The sequence below is a fragment of the Phacochoerus africanus genome, chromosome 7 (assembly GCF_016906955.1).
Source record: "Phacochoerus africanus isolate WHEZ1 chromosome 7, ROS_Pafr_v1, whole genome shotgun sequence".
Lineage (NCBI taxonomy): Eukaryota > Metazoa > Chordata > Mammalia > Artiodactyla > Suidae > Phacochoerus > Phacochoerus africanus.
This window is the reverse complement of record NC_062550.1, coordinates 2,736,678-2,757,085: the sequence shown is the minus strand read 5'-3', so window position 1 is coordinate 2,757,085 and position 20,408 is coordinate 2,736,678. Positions and strand designations below refer to the sequence as shown.

Genomic DNA, 20,408 nt, shown 5'->3' with positions numbered 1-20,408 from the left:
TTTGCTCTGATGTCTCAGGGCTGACGCCAGTATGGTGACCGTGTGTGCGCTTGCGTGTGCGTGTGCGTGTGTGTGTGTGTGTGTGTGTGTGTGTGAAATTCGCAGTAGAAATGCAGATTGCAGAGCTCTTCTGGGGAGGGATAAAACCGGACCCAAGATTTTGAGAAATAACCGTTATCCCGTTCAGAAAATGTACCTGCCACACCCACTGGGATGTCTGTAATGAAAAAGATAGACACTCGCAAGTGTCAGAGTTCCCGAGTGGCCTGGCGGTTAAGGACGCGGTATTGTCACTGCCGTGGCTCAGGTCCAGTCTCTGGCCCGGGAGCTTTCCCATGCCGCGGGCACGGCCGAAAAACAAAACGACGACGACGCTTCCAAGTGAGAATGCAGAGCAATCAGCTCTGTGCGCTGCTGGTGGGAGGAGACGTGTTGGCGCCCCTCGGGAAACGGTTTGACTTTCTCGGCCGGTTTAACGTGGCGCCACCACGTGACCCGGCAGCCACAGCCCTGGCTGAGTACACTCCGGAGAACGGAAAACATAGGTCCACAGGAAGCCCTTAGACGGGACTCTTTGAGGCAGCGTTATTTACAGCAGCCGCGGAGTGGAAACAGCCCAGATGCCCGTCGCGTGGCGAGGGGATCCGTACGGCCCAGTCTGTCCGCGCGGAGGGGCGTTATTTAGCTGTAGCCACGCAGAGGGTGGCACTGGCCCCGCCGCCGCGTGGATGAGCCCTGGGAACGGGGTGGGGGCTCAGCGAAAGAGGCCACGCGCTGTGCGACTGCACTGGACGATGCGTCCGGCCTAGCAGGCCCTCAGGGACAGAGGCGCTTGGCGGCTGGGGACGTGGGGGTGCGTGGTTTGCGGGCTGATGCAGATGTTCTGGAATGAGAGGTGGTGACGGTCGCACAGCTCTGTGAATGAGACCCACTGACTTGTACAGCTAGGTTGTTGGGTTTTTTTTTTTTTTTTGCTTTTTAGGACTGCAGTTGCGGCACATGGAGCTTCCCAGGCTAGGGGTTGAATCAGAGCTACAGCTGCCGGCCTACGCCACAGCCACAGCAACGCCAGATCTGAACAGTGCCTGCAACCTACACCACAGCTCGTGGAGATGCCAGATCCTTAATCCATTGAGTGAGGCCAGGGATTGAACCTGCGTCCTCATGGATCCTAGTCAGGTTTATTTCTGCTGTCACCTTGGGAACTCCCAGATCTAGGTTTCATAGTATGTGAATTATGTCTCAATAAAAACGTTCTGAATGTGCCGGTTGGCATTTGCTGAGGGCTTTCTGTAAGGGGATGCTGGCATGGGGTGGGTGTCACCCTGCAGGTCACAGAGCTCCTCCCACTGACCCCTGCCGGGAGGGAGAGTGCCTGCTGGTGCTGCCTGGCAGGAGGGCCCTCGCTCGTTTAAGGCAGCACCGTCCCAGGAGTTTTGACATCCAGTTCCTGGTTCTGTGCTGGCGCCCGTCCTGGTCCTTGCCATCCGCCTGGGTGAGGACCTGGGGCGGGCAGACAGGGGGTTCTCCTGGGTCTGCATGCCGTTGGGAATCTCACAGCTTCTCTTCAGATGGGGGATGCCCACTGGGGGGGAACTGGGAACGGGCTGTGGGGTGTGCAGGCTGATGGTGGTTGGCAGGGGGCAGGTGCGAAGGCACACGGGGCACGGCCGCTGGGTTTGAGGCTCGTAGCAGGCAGCCTGCTCTGTCTGTCTTTCTGCCCTCGAGGTGCAGCTGATGAAGTGGTGGCCCTGAGAGGTGTGGCCGTGATGCTTTGCTGAGCTCAAGGGTCTTTCTTGGATGAGCTGGCCTGGAGGATGCCTGGTGGGCACACGGTGGAGCCGTGGAAGCCTGCGGGCCCTTCTCTCGCTCCCTGCCCTCAGCTGTGGCCGGCTGTCTGGCCCGGGTTGTCAGGGTGCTTGGCTCTTTCTCACCAGGGTGCCATGGGCATCACTGTGGCCGGGGCTCAGGCTGGTTGGGGGGTGGAGGGATGGCCTGTCCTGCCCGGAGTGGACGGGAGACACCCAGAGAAAGGGCACCTCCTCTCCCCTTCATCCTGCACCCCCCGTGGTGCTCCTGGCTCCCTGGCCCCCACCCGGGGCGTTAGGCAGACCCTGCTCCGGGCCCTGCAGCGATGTGGCCACTGCAGCATCCGGCCACTGGCCTTTTTCTCTGTTGACACGATTCAGATCCAGCCTTTCCTAATGCATTTCTTTGAGGCTCAGAAGAAAGTCAGGAGACTTCTGGATGGTTCTGCCTGTGGTGGGAGGCTTTCTTATGCTCTCTGCGTCTCGGTGCCTGTCCTGGCTACACCAGGTTCCGTTTCTGTCGATGGTGCACGACGGCTCCCCGTGCTCCACGCCCTCGCCGTTCCCATGGCCCTTCGGTCAGGGGGAGGTTATACCCCGCTGTGGCTTCGGTTTGCATTTCGCTGCTGCTGCTGGATGGCCAACGTGTTTCCGTGTCCCTGCTGGCCACCTGCGTCTCCTCCTTGGAAGACTGTCTGTTCAGACCTCCTGTTGGTTGTTCGGATGTTGAGCTCCGTGGGCGGTTTGATGTATGTTTGGTGTTAATCCCTTCTCAGTCGCGTCATCGGTAATATCTCCTCGCTTCAGTAGGTTTTCTTTTGTGTGGTGTTGGTTTCCTTTGCTCTGCAAAAGCTTCCAGTTCTGATTAGGTCTCATTTGTTTATTTTTACTTTCATTTCCTTTGCTTTCGGACACAGATCAAGAAGATACTGCTGCAGTTTTTGTCGAAGAGGGTTTGGCCTATGTTTTCCTCCAGGAGTTTTGTAATATCCGGCCTGACAGTTAGGTCCTTAGCCCTCTGGAGTTTCTTGGTGGGTACAGTGGTGGGGAGTGCTCTCACTTCGGTCTTTGGCGCGTAGCCGTCCAGTTTTCCTAGCACCGCGTGTTGAAGAGCCTGGCTTTCCCCACTGTGTCGACGGTCTTGCCCCTTTTGCCGAAGCCGAGTTGACCGTAGGCGTGTGGGTTTATGTAGGGCTTTCTGTCCGGGTCCGCTGACCTGTGTCTCTTGGGCAGGACCACGTTGTTGGGGTGACTGTGGGTCTGTAGCACAGTCTGAGGAAGGAGGTCCGAGCCCTCTAGCTCCGTTCTTTTCTTTTCAAGGTTTCGGCTCTTGGGGGTCTGTGGTGCTTCCATGCACATTCAACTTTTTTTTTGTGTGTGTGTGTGTGTTCGAATTCTGTGAAAACTGTCGTTGCTGTTTCGGTAGGGATCGCATTGAATCTGCAGATTGCCGTGGGCGATTGGGTCGTTTTTACAGTGTTCTTCCAGTCCAGGAACACGGGGAATCTTTCTGCCTGTTTATGTTGTCTTCAGTTTCTTTTCTCAGCATCTTAAAGCTGTCTAACTCCAGGCCTGTTGCCTCCTTGGAGAGATTTATTCCTAGGTGGTCTATTTTGATGCAGTGGTAAATGGGATTGTTTCCTTAATTTCTCTTTCCGATAGTTCATTTTGTTTTAATTTTTCCTTTTTTGGCCACACCTGTGGCATATGGACGTTCCTAGGCCGAGGATGGAATCCAAGTTGCATCTGTGACCTACACGACAGCTGCAGCAATGCCAAATCCTTAACCCACTGCGCCAGGCTGGGGATCGAGCTGGCAGTGCCACAGAGACAAGCTGATTGTTAACCCACTGTGCCACAGCGAGCACTCCCTGATGGTTCATTTTAGTTTATAGAAGTGCAGCAGATTTCTGTATATTCCTTTTGTACCCAGCAACTTTACCAGATTCATTGATGAGCTCTAGCAGTTTTCTGGTGGCGTCTGTAGGATTTTCTATGTATAGTACCCTGTGGTCTGCAAACAGTGACGGTTTTATTTCTTCCTTGCCAATTTGGATCGCTGGTATTTCTTTTTCTTATCCGAGCGCAGTGGGTGAGACTTCAATGCTGTGTTGATAAAAGTGGTGAGAGCGGGCATCCCTGTCTGGTCTTGGATCTCAGAGGGCGTGCTTCTGGCGTTTCCCCGTCACCTGCGGGGCAGCTGTGGGTTGCGGTGACGCCCGGCTGCCTTGATCCTCGCCCCACCCCTCTCTCCTCTGCTGGCTCAGCTCCCCCTCGCCACTTCCTGTTTTAAATCGCAGTTGTGGCTCGTCTCTTTGACTCAGGCTGGGATTTGGAGTCATTGTCCAATCTTGGTCTGTCTTGATATCGAGACACTGTTGAAGCCAGTCTGTTCCTGTTCTTTCCACATGTTCTTGTGTTGCTCCTTCCTCCTCTCCTTTCCGGCTTTGATGGGCCCGCCCTGCTTCCGACCTGCATTATTTCTGCTCCTCCACCGAAGTCCTTTCAGCTGTCTCCTTGTGTCACTTTTCCCCGTCACACGTTCTGTGTACTAGCAGGAGGTGAATCACGCTGAAACGTGGCTTTCTGCTTGGCTCGAACAGCTGCCTGCTGCTTCGAGGACAAAGACCAGACTCCTGGTCTTTCATGCCCTTCGTAATCGGACTCTTAATTACTCGCTCATCCTTCTGCTCCATCCAGACACGAGAACCACCAAGCACGGGCTGTTGACTGTGAACCTCTGCCTAATCCTTGTGAGCAGTGACAATGAAACTCTGCCCTAAAATAGGAAATACGCTGAGGGCGCGCAGCAGGCCAGGCAGTAACTGTTACGACAGCCAGTTGCAGGAGTAACGGTGCTTCACGTTGTCTCCCTTGCCTGAAGTGTCTTTCCTCGTGGGCTCTTGAATCTCAGCGCCGCCCCCAGGGAGCCTCCTTGTTCCTGTGCCGCCCAGGGAACCTCAGGCTGGGCCCTGCACACAGGTTGGTCGCAGGCCCAAGTTGCCGGAAGTGCCGCTGGACCCCAGTTGTCCTGGCATCATTACTTCTTGTGCCCCCAAGTTTCTAAACAGAGTATCGTATGGGCGGTTCCAGCCCGTAGCCGCGGCTCCTCTAATGGTCCAGCGCCCTTATTTCCTGCCCATCTCCCTCGGCAGGTGCACAGTTTCACGTCGTCAGTTGCCTCTTCAGCACCTCGTCTGTGCAGCCATGACGCCAGGAGTTGGGGTACAGGGGTGTGTACAACAGAGTCCCAGTCTTTGTGGAGCCCTGGTCTGGGCACAGACAGACTTGGGACCAGAACTGCCTGTGCTGGCGAGCAGGGAGGGGGGTGGCTTTGGTGGCTGGGGTGGCGTGAGGGTGGGCTGGACACCGGGGATGGGGCCGTTCCAGGTGAAAGCACCCTGGCGGCTGCGGGACAAGGAAGCAAGCCTGGCCGTGCCATGGGGTACGGGACTATACACGGTCAGTCTCAGTGTTCCTGGGTCTTCTTCTCGCGGCCGCCAGGCCTTCCCCTGTGCGTTTCCTGGGAAGGCATGTGCAGGGGACTGTGCGATTGAGCTGCTTTGCCATGTAGTCATATCGCGTGCTTACCTGGAGCTAATTGAGCTTATCACGCACAGACTGCAGCCCTTCCGCGGGCTCTATCCAGCTTCCTGTCCACTGGGCCCCTCGTCACAGTTGCGGGTGACATCTAGGGGTGCTGGCCAGCCTTCGGGGTCACAATGGGTGAGGGGGCCCCTCGGGGAGCTGGGGGATGAGGCCCCTCTTTTCTGCGCGCCCTAGGGGCCCTCGGTCCAGGGGGTCTTCCAGAGAGACGGCCGGGCGTGTGCGGGAACCGGAGCAGGTCGTGGCAACTCGGGCACCTGACCTGACACATAGATGGGCAGAGAGCTTTTCTGGGGCTGTGGTATGGCCGCTGCTGGTGACATTCAGGCATCGTAGCCTCAGAAGGCCTGTGCTGGCTGACCCCGCTCTTGTTGTGGACCCTGCGTGTAGGAAGGGAGGCCCCGTTAGCAGCGGACGCCTCTGGCCCGGGACGCCAGCCGCTGGGCTCTGCGGGTTTCAGTGCAAAGACGGTGGGGATGGAGCTCCCGCCTCCGCCACGTCCTACTGGAAGGCGAAGAAATGAAGCTCGAGCTTCTAATTTGTTTGAGAGGGTTTAGGTATTTAACATGAAATAGCAGCAGCCTTTCTTTTAATTAAATGCCACGCGGCCCTGGCTGTGGGATCGATGGTATTGAAGGGAAAAGCGTGTAATTAGGCCCGGTGCCGTGACTAACCGACGCGGGCCTCTGCGCGGGCGGGCGTGCGGGCGGGCGCGGGGCTCTTCCCGGCTCTAGACTCTGAAACAGCCGCCTTTCCCTGAGACGCTTGGGGCGGGCGTCTGGATTTCCCGTAAGTAACACGTGGGTGTGAGTCTCATTCGGTCGTTCCCTCCTGGGACGTGGAGACCTTACCTGTCCTGATGGAGAAGCGCCTCCACAGCGCTCGTCTCTGTGCCCACGCCGTTGTTTCCATCTTGGAATGTTTCTCTGGGGCAGATTCCCAGGAATGAAACTCGGCTCGGAGGGTGGGAGCATTTCCAGCGAGGCTGGGTGTGAGCTGGAGGCGCCTGTTCCCGTGACATCTACGCAGACAACTGCCTTCACCCGCGCACACACGCACGCTGGGGGCGGAAGAAAGCATTTCCTGGCTCCTGGGGGTGCCCGGGCCCCAGTGCAGGGCTCTGTGGGTGTCGCAGGGCCGTGGCGTCCTCGGAGCAGGTGTGGTTTGCCTGCTGTCCGTCTGCCGGCCTTTCCCGTCGTGGACACAAGCAGAGCGGCACCTCCACCGCACAGAGGACCCTTTGCCGGGTTTTCAGCTCCCTAGTAAAGGTTGGGGGGCCGCTGGGCGGGGAGGGCTCTCATTCTTCTTTCATCCACCTGTCATCTGGGGGGTTGGGGGCTCTTCCAAATCCAAGCCTCCCCTGCCCGCCACAGCACCATTCAGCCCCCCTTGGTTCTGATCCAAAATCTACACGCCAGAGTCCATCATGACGCTCCCTAAAACCCAGGGTCCCCCTGTTCCAGATGCACCTTCCTTAGAAGGCAGTCGGGGTTAGAAACAGCCTGCAAATCCTTCTCCAAGACTTTGGGGAACGTCTTTACTGAGACGTGACCCACACACCCCACTGAGTACAGTGACATACAACGGCCGCTTGAGGGCGCGGCTCCGGCTCCGTGGCCGGGTGTGTTTGTGGAGAGTTGTGTAGCTAGCTGTCACTCCCATACTTGTCAGGGCTCGGAGAGAACCCCTGGGCCATTACCTGTCACCGCAGTCCCCCAGCCCTGGGCACCCGCTAACCTGCTCTCCGTCTCTGTGGGTTTGCCTCTTCGGGGCGTTGCATTTGGACGGACTCGTGCGACAGGTGGCCCTGTGAGAACAGCACCCGCACTCGGTGTGATCTTCTCAAGGCCCGTCCGTGGGGCAGTGTCTCTCCTTCAGTCCTTCTTTTTGGCCAAGTGATCGGCCCTTGTAGGGACAGGCTCGCCTTATTATCCGTTCCTCTGTTGAGGCGTAGGTGGTGAGTCTCCGAGTGTGGGCTGCTGTAGGCAGTGCTGCCGTGAACACTCAGGCACGTGGTTCCCTTGTCACCTGGACACGTTTCCTTTCTGCTGGGTTTGTACCTGGGAGTGGCACGCCTGTGGCACGTGGGAACTAACGTTTTAAGGAACTGCCAGCCTGTTTTCCCAAGGGGCTGTGGCATCTCGCGCTGCCCTGAGCAGTAGGTGAGGGTCCCGGTGCCCTGCGTTGCTGTTTCCCGCCCTCCCAGGGGCTGAAGTGGCCCCTCCTTGTGGTTTCTGTCCCCTCCCCCCCCCCCCCCCCCCCCCCCCCCCGCGGCTCAGGATTTTGAGCATCTTTTCAGGTGCTTATTGGCCATTTGCATGGTTTCTTTGATCTTAATAATCGATTCAGGTCCTTTGGCTACTTTTAGGTGGGCTGTTTGCCTTTTTTGCTGTTGATAATCCAAGGCTCTTGACACCTAAGACTGTTCCCCCCCTCCCCCCCCGCCTGCCCCGAGTTGGTTACGGTGACGACCAGGCTGGATATGGGGGCAAAGGGGAAGCTGACTTGGGCTGGGCAGGCTCTTTCCTCTGGCAGCTGGTGAGGGGGTGGAGGTGGAGGTGGCCTGGAACCTTCCAGATGGGGAGGCCCAAGGAGGAGCAGGACACCGACCACGGAGGGTAGAGCCCTTTTCCCGGCATCGCCGACGAAGTGACTTCCGTGGTAACAGGATTTGTGAGCTGGGTGTTCACAGAGGTCAATTATAATTGAAAACGGAAAGGAAGCGGAAGGGAGAGTTCTGTTTGTGAAACAAGCAGCCGTGTGAAAACGAGCAAAAGCAAGCGAGACAAATGATAAGAAGGAAAGAAGATTGCCGGATTTCCTTTTTGACGCGAATAGGCACAGTCTGTTCTGTGGTCCTTCCGCTGGTGACAGGGCCAGCTAAATGCTTCCTGGGAGGTGGCGCTAAATGACGCGGGGGAGGAATCCTGTTTTGCCAGGCGAATTTCCTGGAGCACCTGCGGATTAAGCCGTGAGGCGGGGATGCGTGATCCGGCTGTTCCGTGAGTCGCAGGAGTGTTTTGTGTGGCAGGGAACGCAGTGGGGCCGGGGGCGGGGGGTGGGGGGGAGTCTCGTTTCCCCTGCGGGGGCCGGGCTGTCGCGAGCAGCCCTTTTTGGGGGAGGGGCATCTGAGAGCAGGTAGTAGAGGTCGCTTTAGAGGTGTGTCTCTCGTGCAGGGTGACTTAGCAGGTGACTGTAGCACAGCGCCTGCAATGAAAGGCACCTCCGTCTGGATTTTTCGTTGCTTTTGAGTGTTTATCTTTCTGGCTTGTGAATTGCGGCGGGGCAGCCGAGCCGGGTCGCAGCAGGCCTCGCTGTGTGGTTTCTTGCCAGGGGCTTCGGATCTTCCCGTGTGTGAGCAAAGGGGGGTGGTGGAGGACCCCACGGGGTTCCCCCCTCCCCGTCTTTTCCAGGACCCTCAGGACTGTGGGAGCGAGTGGTCCGGCTTCTCTCGGGCCATCACTAGGTCCTCAGACGCGGCTCCGGCTCAGTGATCAGACCTCCCTGCTCAGAACCCTTGCCGTGATGCCTGTCCCGAGTTAGAGCCTCATAGGTCAGGTGGTTTTGTTCAAAATAGAAGGGAATTCTACTCAATGTTTTATCATAACCTAATCTGAACAAAAATATGTGTATGTATAACCGAACCACTTTGCTGAAACTAACGCATTATAAATCAACCAGATGCCAGCAGAAATTAAGGAAAAAAAAAAAGCCCCTCCTGCTTCTCCTCCCACCCTCGCAGTGGAGTTAATGTCACAGTTTTGGGAAACTCAGGATTTTTAAACTTGAAACGTTTATTTAGTCATTGGCGTGCCTGAGGCTTGGGGACGTTCCCAGGCCAGAGGTCGGACCTGCGGCACAGCAGTGACAACACCAGGTCCCCTGCGCCACCGGGCAGCTCCCTTTGTGCTGCTGTGACTGGAGCTCTGTTCCAGACTGAGTCGCCGGTACCTGCCTGTGGAACTGTGTTTTGTCCCAGAGTTGTCCCTTGTGGGGTGGGTGAGGCTCCTGTGTGGGGGGAGGACCCCTGCCCCGGGGTCCTTGTGTGAGTGCCCCTCTTGGCGGGCAGCGGGCTCAGCCCTGGGCTCTCATCTGCTTCCATCTTTCAGGTTTGGTTGACATCTTTTGCCTCCTCTTTGTCCCCCCTCCTGGGGGCAGAGATGAATCTACCAGGCCTCACCTGGGCTTCAGGGCTCCTCTCAAGCAGCAGCTCACGGGGAGTCTTGGCCAGTGGCCCCCGTCTTCGGAGAGGCGACCGCCTCTGCTCAGGTGACCTGCATCACCTGCGCACCTGTCTCACGTGGCATCCCGAACACTTGCACCGCTAGTGGTCGGTGAGCCCCTGGAGGGCAGGAACCGGGGCTCCTCAGACCCTCCGAGGCCTCTGTGCAGTCAGTGGGATGCATCAGTGTCGGGGGGGCACTGGGAGCAGGGGCCGTGCTGAAGGGACTGTGGCCCCAGAGGCAGCTTTACGCCAAGCAGTACTCAGTGAACGCTGCTCCGATGAGCTGACTTATGACGCTGTCCCGTGCGCTGGCTTTTAGGGTCAAGGGATAGGCTTGTTCTGCTCCCCTTCCTGATGCTGGCGGCCCCCAGCTTCTGATTAGATTCACACACGAGCCTAGGTGATTTAATGTTCACATGTTTCTTTTGGTTCACTCAGATTTTAGTGTTTGCAAAGTTTAAAAAAATAGGAATTAAAACCGGTTGAAAAGAGATGAGTATTGGGAAAAACATAGCTTAAATTATGGGTTGATTTTTCTGTTATTCCTGGCTTTGCCAGAAAAAAAAAAAAAAAGGTACTTATAATTAGGAGTTCTTCGCATGCTCCATTTTGTGACAGATTTCTGGTTCAGTCTCGGACGTGGTATTTTGCATCCAATTAGGAGGGACGAGTCCCAGTGGCTCCATGGTTTGGGCTCACAGAGTGTGCGGAATAATTACCTGAGGGAGCGTGACATAACCGCGTCCTGGCGTGGGTGTAGTATGTCACAGTTTACAAATGCTTGCCCACACATTGTCCCTGTGTTCCGTGAGAAACAATCAGGGCAGGTGTTTTAATTTTGCTGCCGGTTGTAGAGGAGGAAGCTAGAGCTCAGGAGAGATTAAGAGGACTGACCAAGGCCACACGGTCTCTTGTCGGCCATGCCGGGCTTTGATCCCAGGTCCACTAAACCCACGGCCAGCGCTCATCCCTCTGTAACCTCTCTGCTTCCATTGGTCCTTAGTGTCTGCAGTGGCAGGTTCCCAGGTGGGAATTTTATTGAGAAGGAAAGACTCACAGTACAGGATGAGTATGGAGTTCTGATATTGGTGGTGTTTTCATAAAAATGTTTCCAAATTTTATTTCTCAGAAAGCACAGTCACTCTTGCAGAAGAAATGCTATTTGTTCCTCATTCATTTTCTGCTTTAACCTTAAGTTTTAGTTTTCTCTCTCTGAGGACCAGTGATGTTGCAGTCTGATTCCAAGAAACACAGGAGCAGAAAGCAGAAGGAAGAGCCAAACTCATGCTCTCAACATAAAGACTGAAGCAGTTGGAATCAAAAGGTGGAGAAAGAGGAGGTCCCGCTGTGGCGCAGCGGGATTGATGGCATTGCTGGAGCTCTGGGACACCCAGCGGAGTCGGCATTGGCATTGCCTCAGCTGTGGCGTAGGTTGCAGCTGCGGCTGAATTTGACCCCTGGCCCGGGAACCCCTTATGCCACTGGGCGGCCACAGAAGGGGAAAAAAAAAAAAAAGCAAATGGAGAAAGATAAGCCAGGGAACTGCTAATCATAAGAAAACTAATTTGCTTATAGTAATATCAGGAGAAATAAGCACCAGGCCAAAGAGGGGTGTTTCATAATGATGCAGGGCGCCACTCAGTAAGTGGAGGTGTCTTTCCTAGATGTGTGTGTGCCTGTCATGTGGCTTCATGACGCCCGAAGTGGCTGCCCAGGCACATTTACAACCATAGGCAGAAAGTTGAACACCCCTCCCTGAGTCCTTGACAGAAGAGGTAAATTAAAAAATCAGTAAAGACAAGGAAGCTATGAATAGCCCTACCAGCCAGCTGGATTTAGTTGGCTTATAGAATAAATACCACAGCCACCAACTGAAGAATGCCTATCCTTTTGAGGACATATGGCACATTCACCAAATGGACCGACCACACGTGCTGCCAAACAAGCCATGATAAATATCCAAGGACTGAAATAAGACCAAGTTCAGGCTTTAAGTTAGAAATCCGTCTACTGTGATGCCCAGCAAATCCCCAGATATTTGGAAATTTACCCACATATTTCTAAATAACTCATGAATCACATTATAAGGAAATTAGAGAATATTTCTAATTGAATGGTAATGACGCGTATAAAAATGTACGATACAACTGAAACCGTGCTTGGAGGGAAACGCATGCCTTTAACTGCCTGTATGGGAAGATATTAAAGGTTCAACTCAGTGAGCAAAGCTGTGACCTTACGAAGCTTGGAAAAGAGGAGGGAATTCAAACCACATAAAAGAAGGAAAAGGGAGTAAGGTTGGCAATCAGTAAACTGGAGAATGGATGAACAAGAGCGAGCATCAACAAAATCTAAAACTGATTTTTGGAAAAGATCAGTAAAAACTTTGAGTTAGACTTGACCAATGGAAAAAAAGACACAGGTTACCAGTGTCAGAAAGGAAGAAACATCACTACAGACCCTACAGGTGTTAAAGGGGGGGGGAGGCGGGTCGTGTTATAATTTTATGCTAGTAAATTCAGGAACTTACATGAAATAGACGTATTCCTTGAGAACCATGACGTAACAAAACTGATTTAAGAGGAAACTGGAATCTTTCGTATCCCCTTATCACTTTAGAGAAATTTGGGATAAACTTTCACACAAGGGACGTGTCGGGGTCAAGCGGCTTTTCTCGTGAATCCTGCCACACAGTGAAGGAAGAGGAGCTGCCAAGTCTCTCGAAACAGTTTTCAGAAAAGAGGAGCAAAGACAGCTCGGCTGGTTCTCTTGAGGCAGCAGAGCCCGGAACCGGGACCTACACAGACGTCGTGAGACGCACAAGCAGAGACCAGCATTCCTGGCGAATAGGGACAAAACCGTCTTCAAAGAATGTCGGTGGGTTGCCCTTGACTTCAGCCTGTGTAGGATTAACTGCCAAAAGAACTGCTCCCCTGTCGTAACAGCCGGAAAACTGCACCAAATACGGGAACCTGCCGGTTTACAGCGGGAGGCAGCTTGCAGGCTGCATGGGGTGGGCGGGGGTCGGGGGTCGGGGGGTCCTGAGCCTGGCGCTTTGGCCGGGTCGAGGACGTGGAAGGCAGATGGGGTGGGGCAGAGGGTGGGGGGGAGAGCAGAACCAGGGCCCGAGCCCAGGTGTCTGCAGCGGGCCCCTTCGCGTCCAGGTGGCGCCTGGATCTGCTTGGGGGTGGGCTGAACTTCCACGCAGTGGGCCAGGATCCCCAGAAAGCAGTCAGTCCTGTGGGGTGTCCCTGGCCGTCGCGGCTGCAGGTGCCCAGGACAGGCTTGCGGCCCTCTGAGCAGCTGAACGTGGGCGAGACCCTGTGTGCTCAGGGCCCGAGCACTGGAGGAAAGAGAGGCGGCAGGGCCTCCGTGCAGAGGAAGCACGATCCCCGTGGGAGCCGGCCGCCACGGGAGCCTGGTGACCCTGACCCAGCGGCTGTCCTCCTCTGCTGTCCCCCTTGGCCTCTGCTGCAGAGGGTAGCATCCTGCCCGCTGGCCGCAGAGAAATGTTTGCGAGACCCGGTTCCATGAGCACAGAGGCCCTAAGTGGAAAACCGGCCCACGTGGCGTTCCCAAAGGGAAATAAGAGGGGTTCCCGAGACAGGGAAACATGACCTGGACTCGGAGGAAAGGTCAGCTGTTAGAATCAGGCCTACGAATCAATAATAAAATTATGAACAACCCAATAAAAAGATGGATAAAAGATTTCAATGTAAACTTCATAAAGAGCGTGGAGATGGCCAGTAAGCCTGTGGAAATCTGTTCAGGGTCTGAAACATCATTAGTCATCACAGAGTGGCTAGTTATAAGCCTAATGCGATACCACTTAACATTTAGCAGAATGGCTAAAAAAAACCCCACGAGCAGCCCTGAATTTTGACCAGGATGTAGAGTGCTTAAAACTTTCAGACGTCAATGGTGGGACGGGTGAAGTGGTAGAGCCACTTGGAAGGGCCACCTGGCCGTTTTCTGGACCCGCTGAAACATGTATCTGTCCTGCGAGCCGGCTGGGGGTTCCTGCACTTCGTCTTTGCCTGACGCCCCCGCAAAGCCCGTATCTGCAAGAGTGGCCGCAGCAGCGCCTTCCTGGGGGGAAAGCTTGGAAACAACCCGCGTGTCGGTGAGCAGGTGGCTGTGTAAGCAAAGCAGGACGCAGTCTCAGACTGTGCCTGCTTGTGAAGGACGGACTGCTGGTCACGCGTGGCTCTGAGCCAAAGACGAGGGACGTGGGTGGGTGGCCCGTGTGCACAGGAAGGGCTAACTCGTGCTGATCGAGAAGGCGATGGCTCAGGGTGGGGGCCTGGAAGTACCGGAAGAGGGTGGGAGTAGCCGTCTCAGTCTGTCGGGGGGCTGTGTTCATTCTTTTTTTTTTTGGCTGTGCCCATGGCATGCGGAAGTTCCTGGGCCAGGGATTGAACCTGAGCCACAGCAGTGACAATGCTGGATCCTTAACCCACTAAGCCACCAGGGAACTCCTCCCATTCTTTTATTGTATATAAATTACACTTCAATTAAAAAAAATGACCTCCCCCCAAAAAAAAGCAACCCATTGCTAAAGGGCTGCCGGAAAGAAGTAGACTTGCCCACTCCAGTCCTCAGCACCCGCGACGGCCAGGCACTGCCTCTGGACAGGCGAGGAGCAGAATCCCGCGGTCTGACCTCCTTGTAAACCACTGGGCCTGCTGCTCATGGCGCGGCCCTGGAGGTGGGCTCTTGGGCGGGTTGGCTCCAGGCGGCACTCGCGGATACGGGGGTGAGAGAAGGCTGGGTCGTTGGGGAGGTTCAGAGGTCTGGCAGAGGTTGAGCTGGGCCCCGAAGCTTGGGTGGATTTTGAAACGTTTCAGGTAAAGGTGGCGACGCCAGAGGAACTCGGGAGGAACCCAGGAGGGTCCACGAGGGAAAAAGTGCATTTCCCGCCTCCGCGAGCCGGTTCCCCGACCCTCCCCGGGCCCGGCTGTGCTCACCCAACACTCAGGGCCGCTACAGCCGTGGTCTCTTGTTCGCTCTTCACCCAGTAGTCTAGAGAAATTTGTTCCCTCTCCACCCCAAAAAAATGCCCATCCTTTTCCACGGCGGTGTCCTTGGCCAGCGTGAGGCTCTGCTTTCAGTCGTCTGCCTCCTAGTGGGCACTCGGCGTCCTCGGGTTCGGTTCCGACGGCCCCAGATGACCACTCTGGTGCATCTCCCTCTCGCGCCTGGGAGCTTCCCTGTAGAAGAGCTTCTTCAGGCGAGAGTGCTGCTCAGACAGTGTGTACCTTTAAAAGGAGCCCAACACCAACCTCGCGTCCCCCCGCACTCTCCCCGGACTGTAGGAGCGCGGTGCTGACCCGGAGTCTCCTGAGCGCTGCGCATCATTCACTTACACTTCCAACTCCTGACTCGTCACTTCTTGGTTTCCTAATATGGTTCTTTGATCAGCCGTAAGCACAATATTATGCCTGGTTTTCGTACAGGTGTTAGAAATAAGTAGAAATTACTTCTGCCTTTGTGCGTTTTCCGTTTTTCTGTGGCTTGAGCCCTCTTACTTTGTATGTTTATATATTAGTGATGTTGACCTTTTATGTTTTATCCTGTGGGTATTTTTCAAGGATGTCATTTGTTTTTTTAAACCTGGTTTCTTTCACAGTACAGTCATTTCAAACTTTTAGATAGCTGATTTGCTAAGCTTTTTATTTATGGTTTCTGAGATTTGCGTCTTGCATAGAAGACCTTTTTTCCACCTGAAGATAGTGACGTGTCCTCCTCTGGTTTCTTACATTCCCCCCCCCCGTTTTTTGCTTTTTTTGTTTTTTATTTTTTTTGCTTTTTAGGGCCGCACGCACAGCATATGGAAGTTCCCAGGCTAGGGGTCAAATCAGAGCTGTAGCTGCTGGCCTACAGCACAGCCACAGCCACGTGGCATCTGAGCTGCGTCTGTGACCTGCACCACAGCTCACGGCAATGCCAGATCCCTGACCCACTGAACCTGAGGCCAGGGATCGAACCCTCAGCCTCATGGATTCTGGTCTTATTTGTCTCTGCTGCACCACGGAGGGAACTGCCCTCCTCTGGTTTCTTGTATTTTCTTTTTTTTTTTTTTTGGTCTTTTTTGCTATTTCTTGGGCCGCTCCCACAGCATGTGGAGGTTCCCAGGCTAGGGGTCCAATTGGAGCTGTAGCCCCCGGCCTACACCACAGCCAGGGACCGAACCCGCACCTCACGGTTCCCAGTCAGATTGGTTAACCGCTGCGCCACTACAGGAGCTCCGCTTGTATTTTCTGCTCTTCCTTTGTACACACTCCACTGCCCTTGATCTTCGGGCCTTTAATCACCTGGAACTGCTTTGCCTGGTAAGGTTCGTGGTCTCACTGGCTTCTCTGAAAATAGATACTGGGTGCTCGGGACCTCACGGGGTGGTTCCCTGAGTTTGAAGTGTTCTTTTCATCACAACAGATTCAGGTTTGACAGGGCCCTTACTCTCTTACACGCGTCTCTTCGTTTCGCTCTTCGAAGCCGCGTGTCTGCGTTGCTGTAGTGCTAGTGCACATAATCTCACCTCTTTCACATTATTCCTGCTGGAGGTTCTACTGGCTGCTCTTCCCGATGAACCTCCTGAGGTTCGGAACACTGAAAACTCAGTGTTCTGTCCTATTAGAACTTCGGTGGGCTTTGCATTGGATTTAAGGGTTTTTTTTAAAGGTCTGTTTTCTTTTTTTTTTTTTGGCTGCCCCTATAGCACTTGGAAATTCCTGGGCCAGGGGTTGAACCTGCACCGCAACAGTGACAACTCTGGATCCTCAACCTGCCGAGCTGCCAGGGAACTCCCAAAGATTACGTGACAGTTGACAGCATTATTACTTCGAGGCTTACACCCAGTAGTTTTTGTGTCTTCTTGCTTTTATCTCCTACAGTTCTCTTTGGCCATTTCTCTTCTTTCACGGTGGTCGCAGTCCTGGCCACTGTCGCTCGCGCACCAGGCTTCGAAAGTAGGCCATTGAGTGGGCTCCTGAGGACCGCTGGTCCCTCTGATCTGCTTCCACGCTGCGGCTAAAGCTTGGCCTCGGCTGCCCAGAGTGTTCTGCCTCCGGCGCCGCCTCGCCCGGGGGCCTCCGCTCTGCCGCCAGTCTTCCCTGGCTCATCCTGTGCTCGAGGAGGCCTTCCCGAAGAGGCTCAGCTTCCCACTGAGGGTTTCATGGGCCCTTTGCTCTGCTTCTGCGCCCTTGGTCCCGCTGTGGCTTCGCCATGGCTGTGTCCCTGGCACGGAGGCGAGTGCGCCGAGGCAGTGAGGCCGTCAGACCGCGGGCTCTCGGTGCTTGCCTCTGCCTCTTTCTGTCTTTAGGTGGAACCTCACACGCGCGGCCCTCTTATCAAGCCGATGCCTGCAGCATTTTCGACGTATTTTTTTGTCAGTAGAGAAAAGCTGTTGGTTTTTGAACCTTGTATCTGGCTGTCCTGCTGAACTCGGAGCCCCGGGGTTCGGTTCCCACCCATCTCCTGGTTCTGCCTGCCTCTCTGCTGGCTTCGTCCTCAGGCTGGTTGGCTGTTAGGCGGCTGCCGCAGTCCCCAGCCTGCCAGCTGACCCGGGCAGAGCCCGCAGGACAGGGGCCCTCTCAGCAGGGTTCCCGAGGGCGCGGGTGGCGGGGGGCTTTCTTAGAAGCCGCTTCCCTGCTCATCTGCTTGCTCATTGCTGAGCCGGCCAGTGGTGAGGACATGGCTTAGCTCTGTGCCCGCTAACCAGGCCTAACTTTGGAGCAAGGGTTGAGCCTCTCCTGGGCTGCTGGGTGGGGAAGGCGGTCACTGTGCACCACCAGGATTCTGCTGGAGAGGTGGGAGGGCTGAGGGGCCGGGGGGAGAGCCTCTCAGAGCGTCCTGTGACTTTCCCCCTCTGCCCAGTCCAGCACCCTCATGCAGTTCGGGGGCTTCCTGATGCCGTGGAGCCGTCCATTCAGTCCTGGTGTAAATGCGTGTCTGCTGTTCTTTGTGTCTCCAGTTGTGTTTTGATCTGCTAAGATTTTGTTTTCAGAGTCCCCATGACTCAGTGGGTTAACGATTGGGCGTTGTCACTGCTGTGGCTCAGGTCACTGCTGTGGCTCTGTTTCAGTCCCTGGCCTGGGAACCTCCACATGCTGCAAGCAAGGCCAAAAAAAAAAAAAAAAAAGAAGATTTTATTTTGGGCCTTTTTGTCTGTTGGATTCGTCTGTGTTACAAGATGCCTTTTTAGTGACGGGCCTTAATGGAGCGGGAAGACTCTGGGGCGTGAAGGTCTCCTGGTTGCTGTGCCGCCTCGGCCGAGTCGCCTCACCTCTCTGAGGCGGTTCCTCATTCGCTGGTGGGAGTGCAGCCTCGTGACCTGGGCCCTTCGGGGCGTCAGAGAACACGTGTGAAGGGTCCTTTGTACTGAAAGGTCCCACAGAGTCGGATGTGTGTCTCAGTCCGTGGGCAAGGCCGTCCTTTTTGCGAGTTCCTCGCGTGAAGTGGGGGCTTCAGCGCACACTCGGGGCTGAGCGCTCGCTTGGCTTTTCTGCATAAACCATCGCGAGAAAGCCAGGCTCCTGCCGTCAGGGAGCCCCTGGGAACGGGACGGGGAAACGCTGCATTATTGGTGTTCATAACATCCTCAGGGACTTGGGGAAGATTGGGTATTTTCTGAGATTTTGCTGTAAAATGCGAGTTACGGCCGGGACTGCCGCCCAATTATTCTGCACTCATCTTACTTAGACTTTAGTAGTTGGGAAAAGATTAGATGCCAGGACTTTGTGTTTTGTTGATTATAACACCAAAGTCTTCTCTTTCATCATTTCTCTTATTCCTGGTATTAGTCATTAACTGTGAGCTGTTAAGGCAGAACCTAGAGGTAGATTCCGAACTAGGAAAGAAGTGGTGACTGCAGCTTCTGTGGCGCTGACTGAGGGCTCCCTACCTGCCAACGGACGTGTGGCCTCCAGCCCCCCGGGGCCTGGGATGCAGACACGTGAGGAGACCAGAAGGCCAGGCAGGGGTCAGGGCCTTGTCCTCGTCCTCCGGCCCCGCCCGGCTGTGTCCCGTCCTGCTCTTGGGCCAGCCCCCTCTGCTCCTGGCCAGCCCCCCCGCCGGCCCCTGGGAGCGGGGGTGGTCAGGGCAGCAAAGGCTTGGACTCTGCACTCGGCCTTGAACCCTGAGTGTCCTCACTGTGTGCCATCGTCAGTGCTGTGTGGACACAGGCTTACCTCCGCGACCTGAGGTCTTTCAAAACCCGTCCTGAGAAAGACACCTTGTGTGGGTCTCCCTGCACAGTGAGTGGTGAGCCTGCGAGGCGGCTGGGGGGACGGAGGGAGGGAGGGAGATGAGAAGGAGGGGGGCGGAAGCCCGGCGCCTCTGGGTTGTCGGGACACCTGCGTGCATTTAGCCAAGACTGAAGTGTAAACGGGCCACCCTTTAGCTTTTAAAAACACTTGCACTGTGGAGGAGTAGTCGATTGACAGTGTTGTGGTAGTTTCAGGTGTACAGCAAAGTGATGCGCTCTGATGTATTTGGACATGTTCTTTTTAAAAATACTCTTTTCCATCGCAGTTTGTCACAGGATATAGACTGTAGTGCCCCGTGTTACACAGTAGGATTTTATTGTTGATCTGTTCTATATGTACTAGTTGGCATCTGTGAATCTCAAGCCGCTGGCCCGTCCCCCCCGCTCCCGCTTGGCAGCCACGAGTCTGTTCTCTGTGTCTGTGAGTCTGTCACCACTTCACAGACAGGCTCGTTCGTGCTCCCACCTGTGAGCGGTGCCGCCTGGTATCTGTCTTTCTCTTTCTGACTTCTTCTGGCACGCCCACCTCTAGGTCCACTGATGCTGCTGCAGGTGGCGTTATTGCGTTCTTTCGTGCGGCCGAGTGGCGCTCCGCTGTGGGTGTGTTCCAGGCCTTCTTTATCCAGGCCTCTGTCGGTGGACCTTCAGGTGGCTTCTGTGTCCGGGCTGCTGGGCGCGGTGCGTTCAGCTTCGTTTGTTCAGACCGGCACCCTCCCTTGTATACTCGGCACGGTCCGTATCTGACATTTTTATCATTTAGGTTCATTCTGGCTTCACTGCCGGGGCTCGCTGCCCCCAGGGAAGCCTGGTGGAGGTCGTGACAGCACTGGGGGAGGTTTGCTCACCGTTTGTAACCCTGCTTCTCCCTGTGTCTGTTCTGTCCCCAGAGGAACTTCGGAAGCTGAGCTGGTCGGGGGTCCCGAAGCCCGTCCGTGCCGTCACGTGGAAGCTGCTCTCCGTGAGTCTCCCTGGGCTCCTGGCCGCACCTCTTCTCCGCTGGGATCAGCTCCCGGGGCCTGGCCTGGGCCCCGCGGCCCATGCGCCTGCCCTGTCTGTGCTGCTGTGATCCAGCCCGTGCAGGGCTGAGATGGCATTTCTCGCCCTTTCCTTAATTTCAAGCTTGATTTGCCAAGGCTGGCAGAAAATGAGGATAAGGAATAATTTATGACGGCTGTAGTCTTCTTCTCTGGTTTTATCCTTTTTTTAAATCCTGGTGATATTTCCAAACCTCTGATACGGAAAGGTTCCGGCAGGAAGGTCACTCGACTCTGCGGAGTCCAAAGGGAAGCACCTTTGAGCGAGGGGCGTGTTAGTAACGAGGCAGAGGGAGCAGGTGACCTGAGCAGCAGCCTGTGTTCGGGCTTCCTCATGGCTCCGTGGTAACGACCCTGACCAGTATCCACGAGGACCCAGGTTTGATCCCGCACAGCGCCGCCGTGGCGCTGGCGTAGGCTGGCAGCTCCAGCTCCAGTTGGACCCCCAGCTTGGGAACTTCCATATGCCT

General features: G+C 55.4%; 1 protein-coding gene across 3 annotated transcripts in view; it reads left to right on the top strand.

Annotated features, from left to right (window-relative positions):
- TBC1D22A (TBC1 domain family member 22A) overlaps positions 1-20,408 on the top strand; it is a 255,450-nt gene that overhangs the window by 67,425 nt on the left and 167,617 nt on the right. For all 3 annotated transcript variants that reach the window (XM_047785951.1, XM_047785952.1, XM_047785950.1), the window contains exon 5: positions 19,792-19,862. In XM_047785951.1, the coding sequence (XP_047641907.1) occupies positions 19,792-19,862 (71 nt within the window). The remainder of the gene's footprint in view (positions 1-19,791; positions 19,863-20,408) is intronic.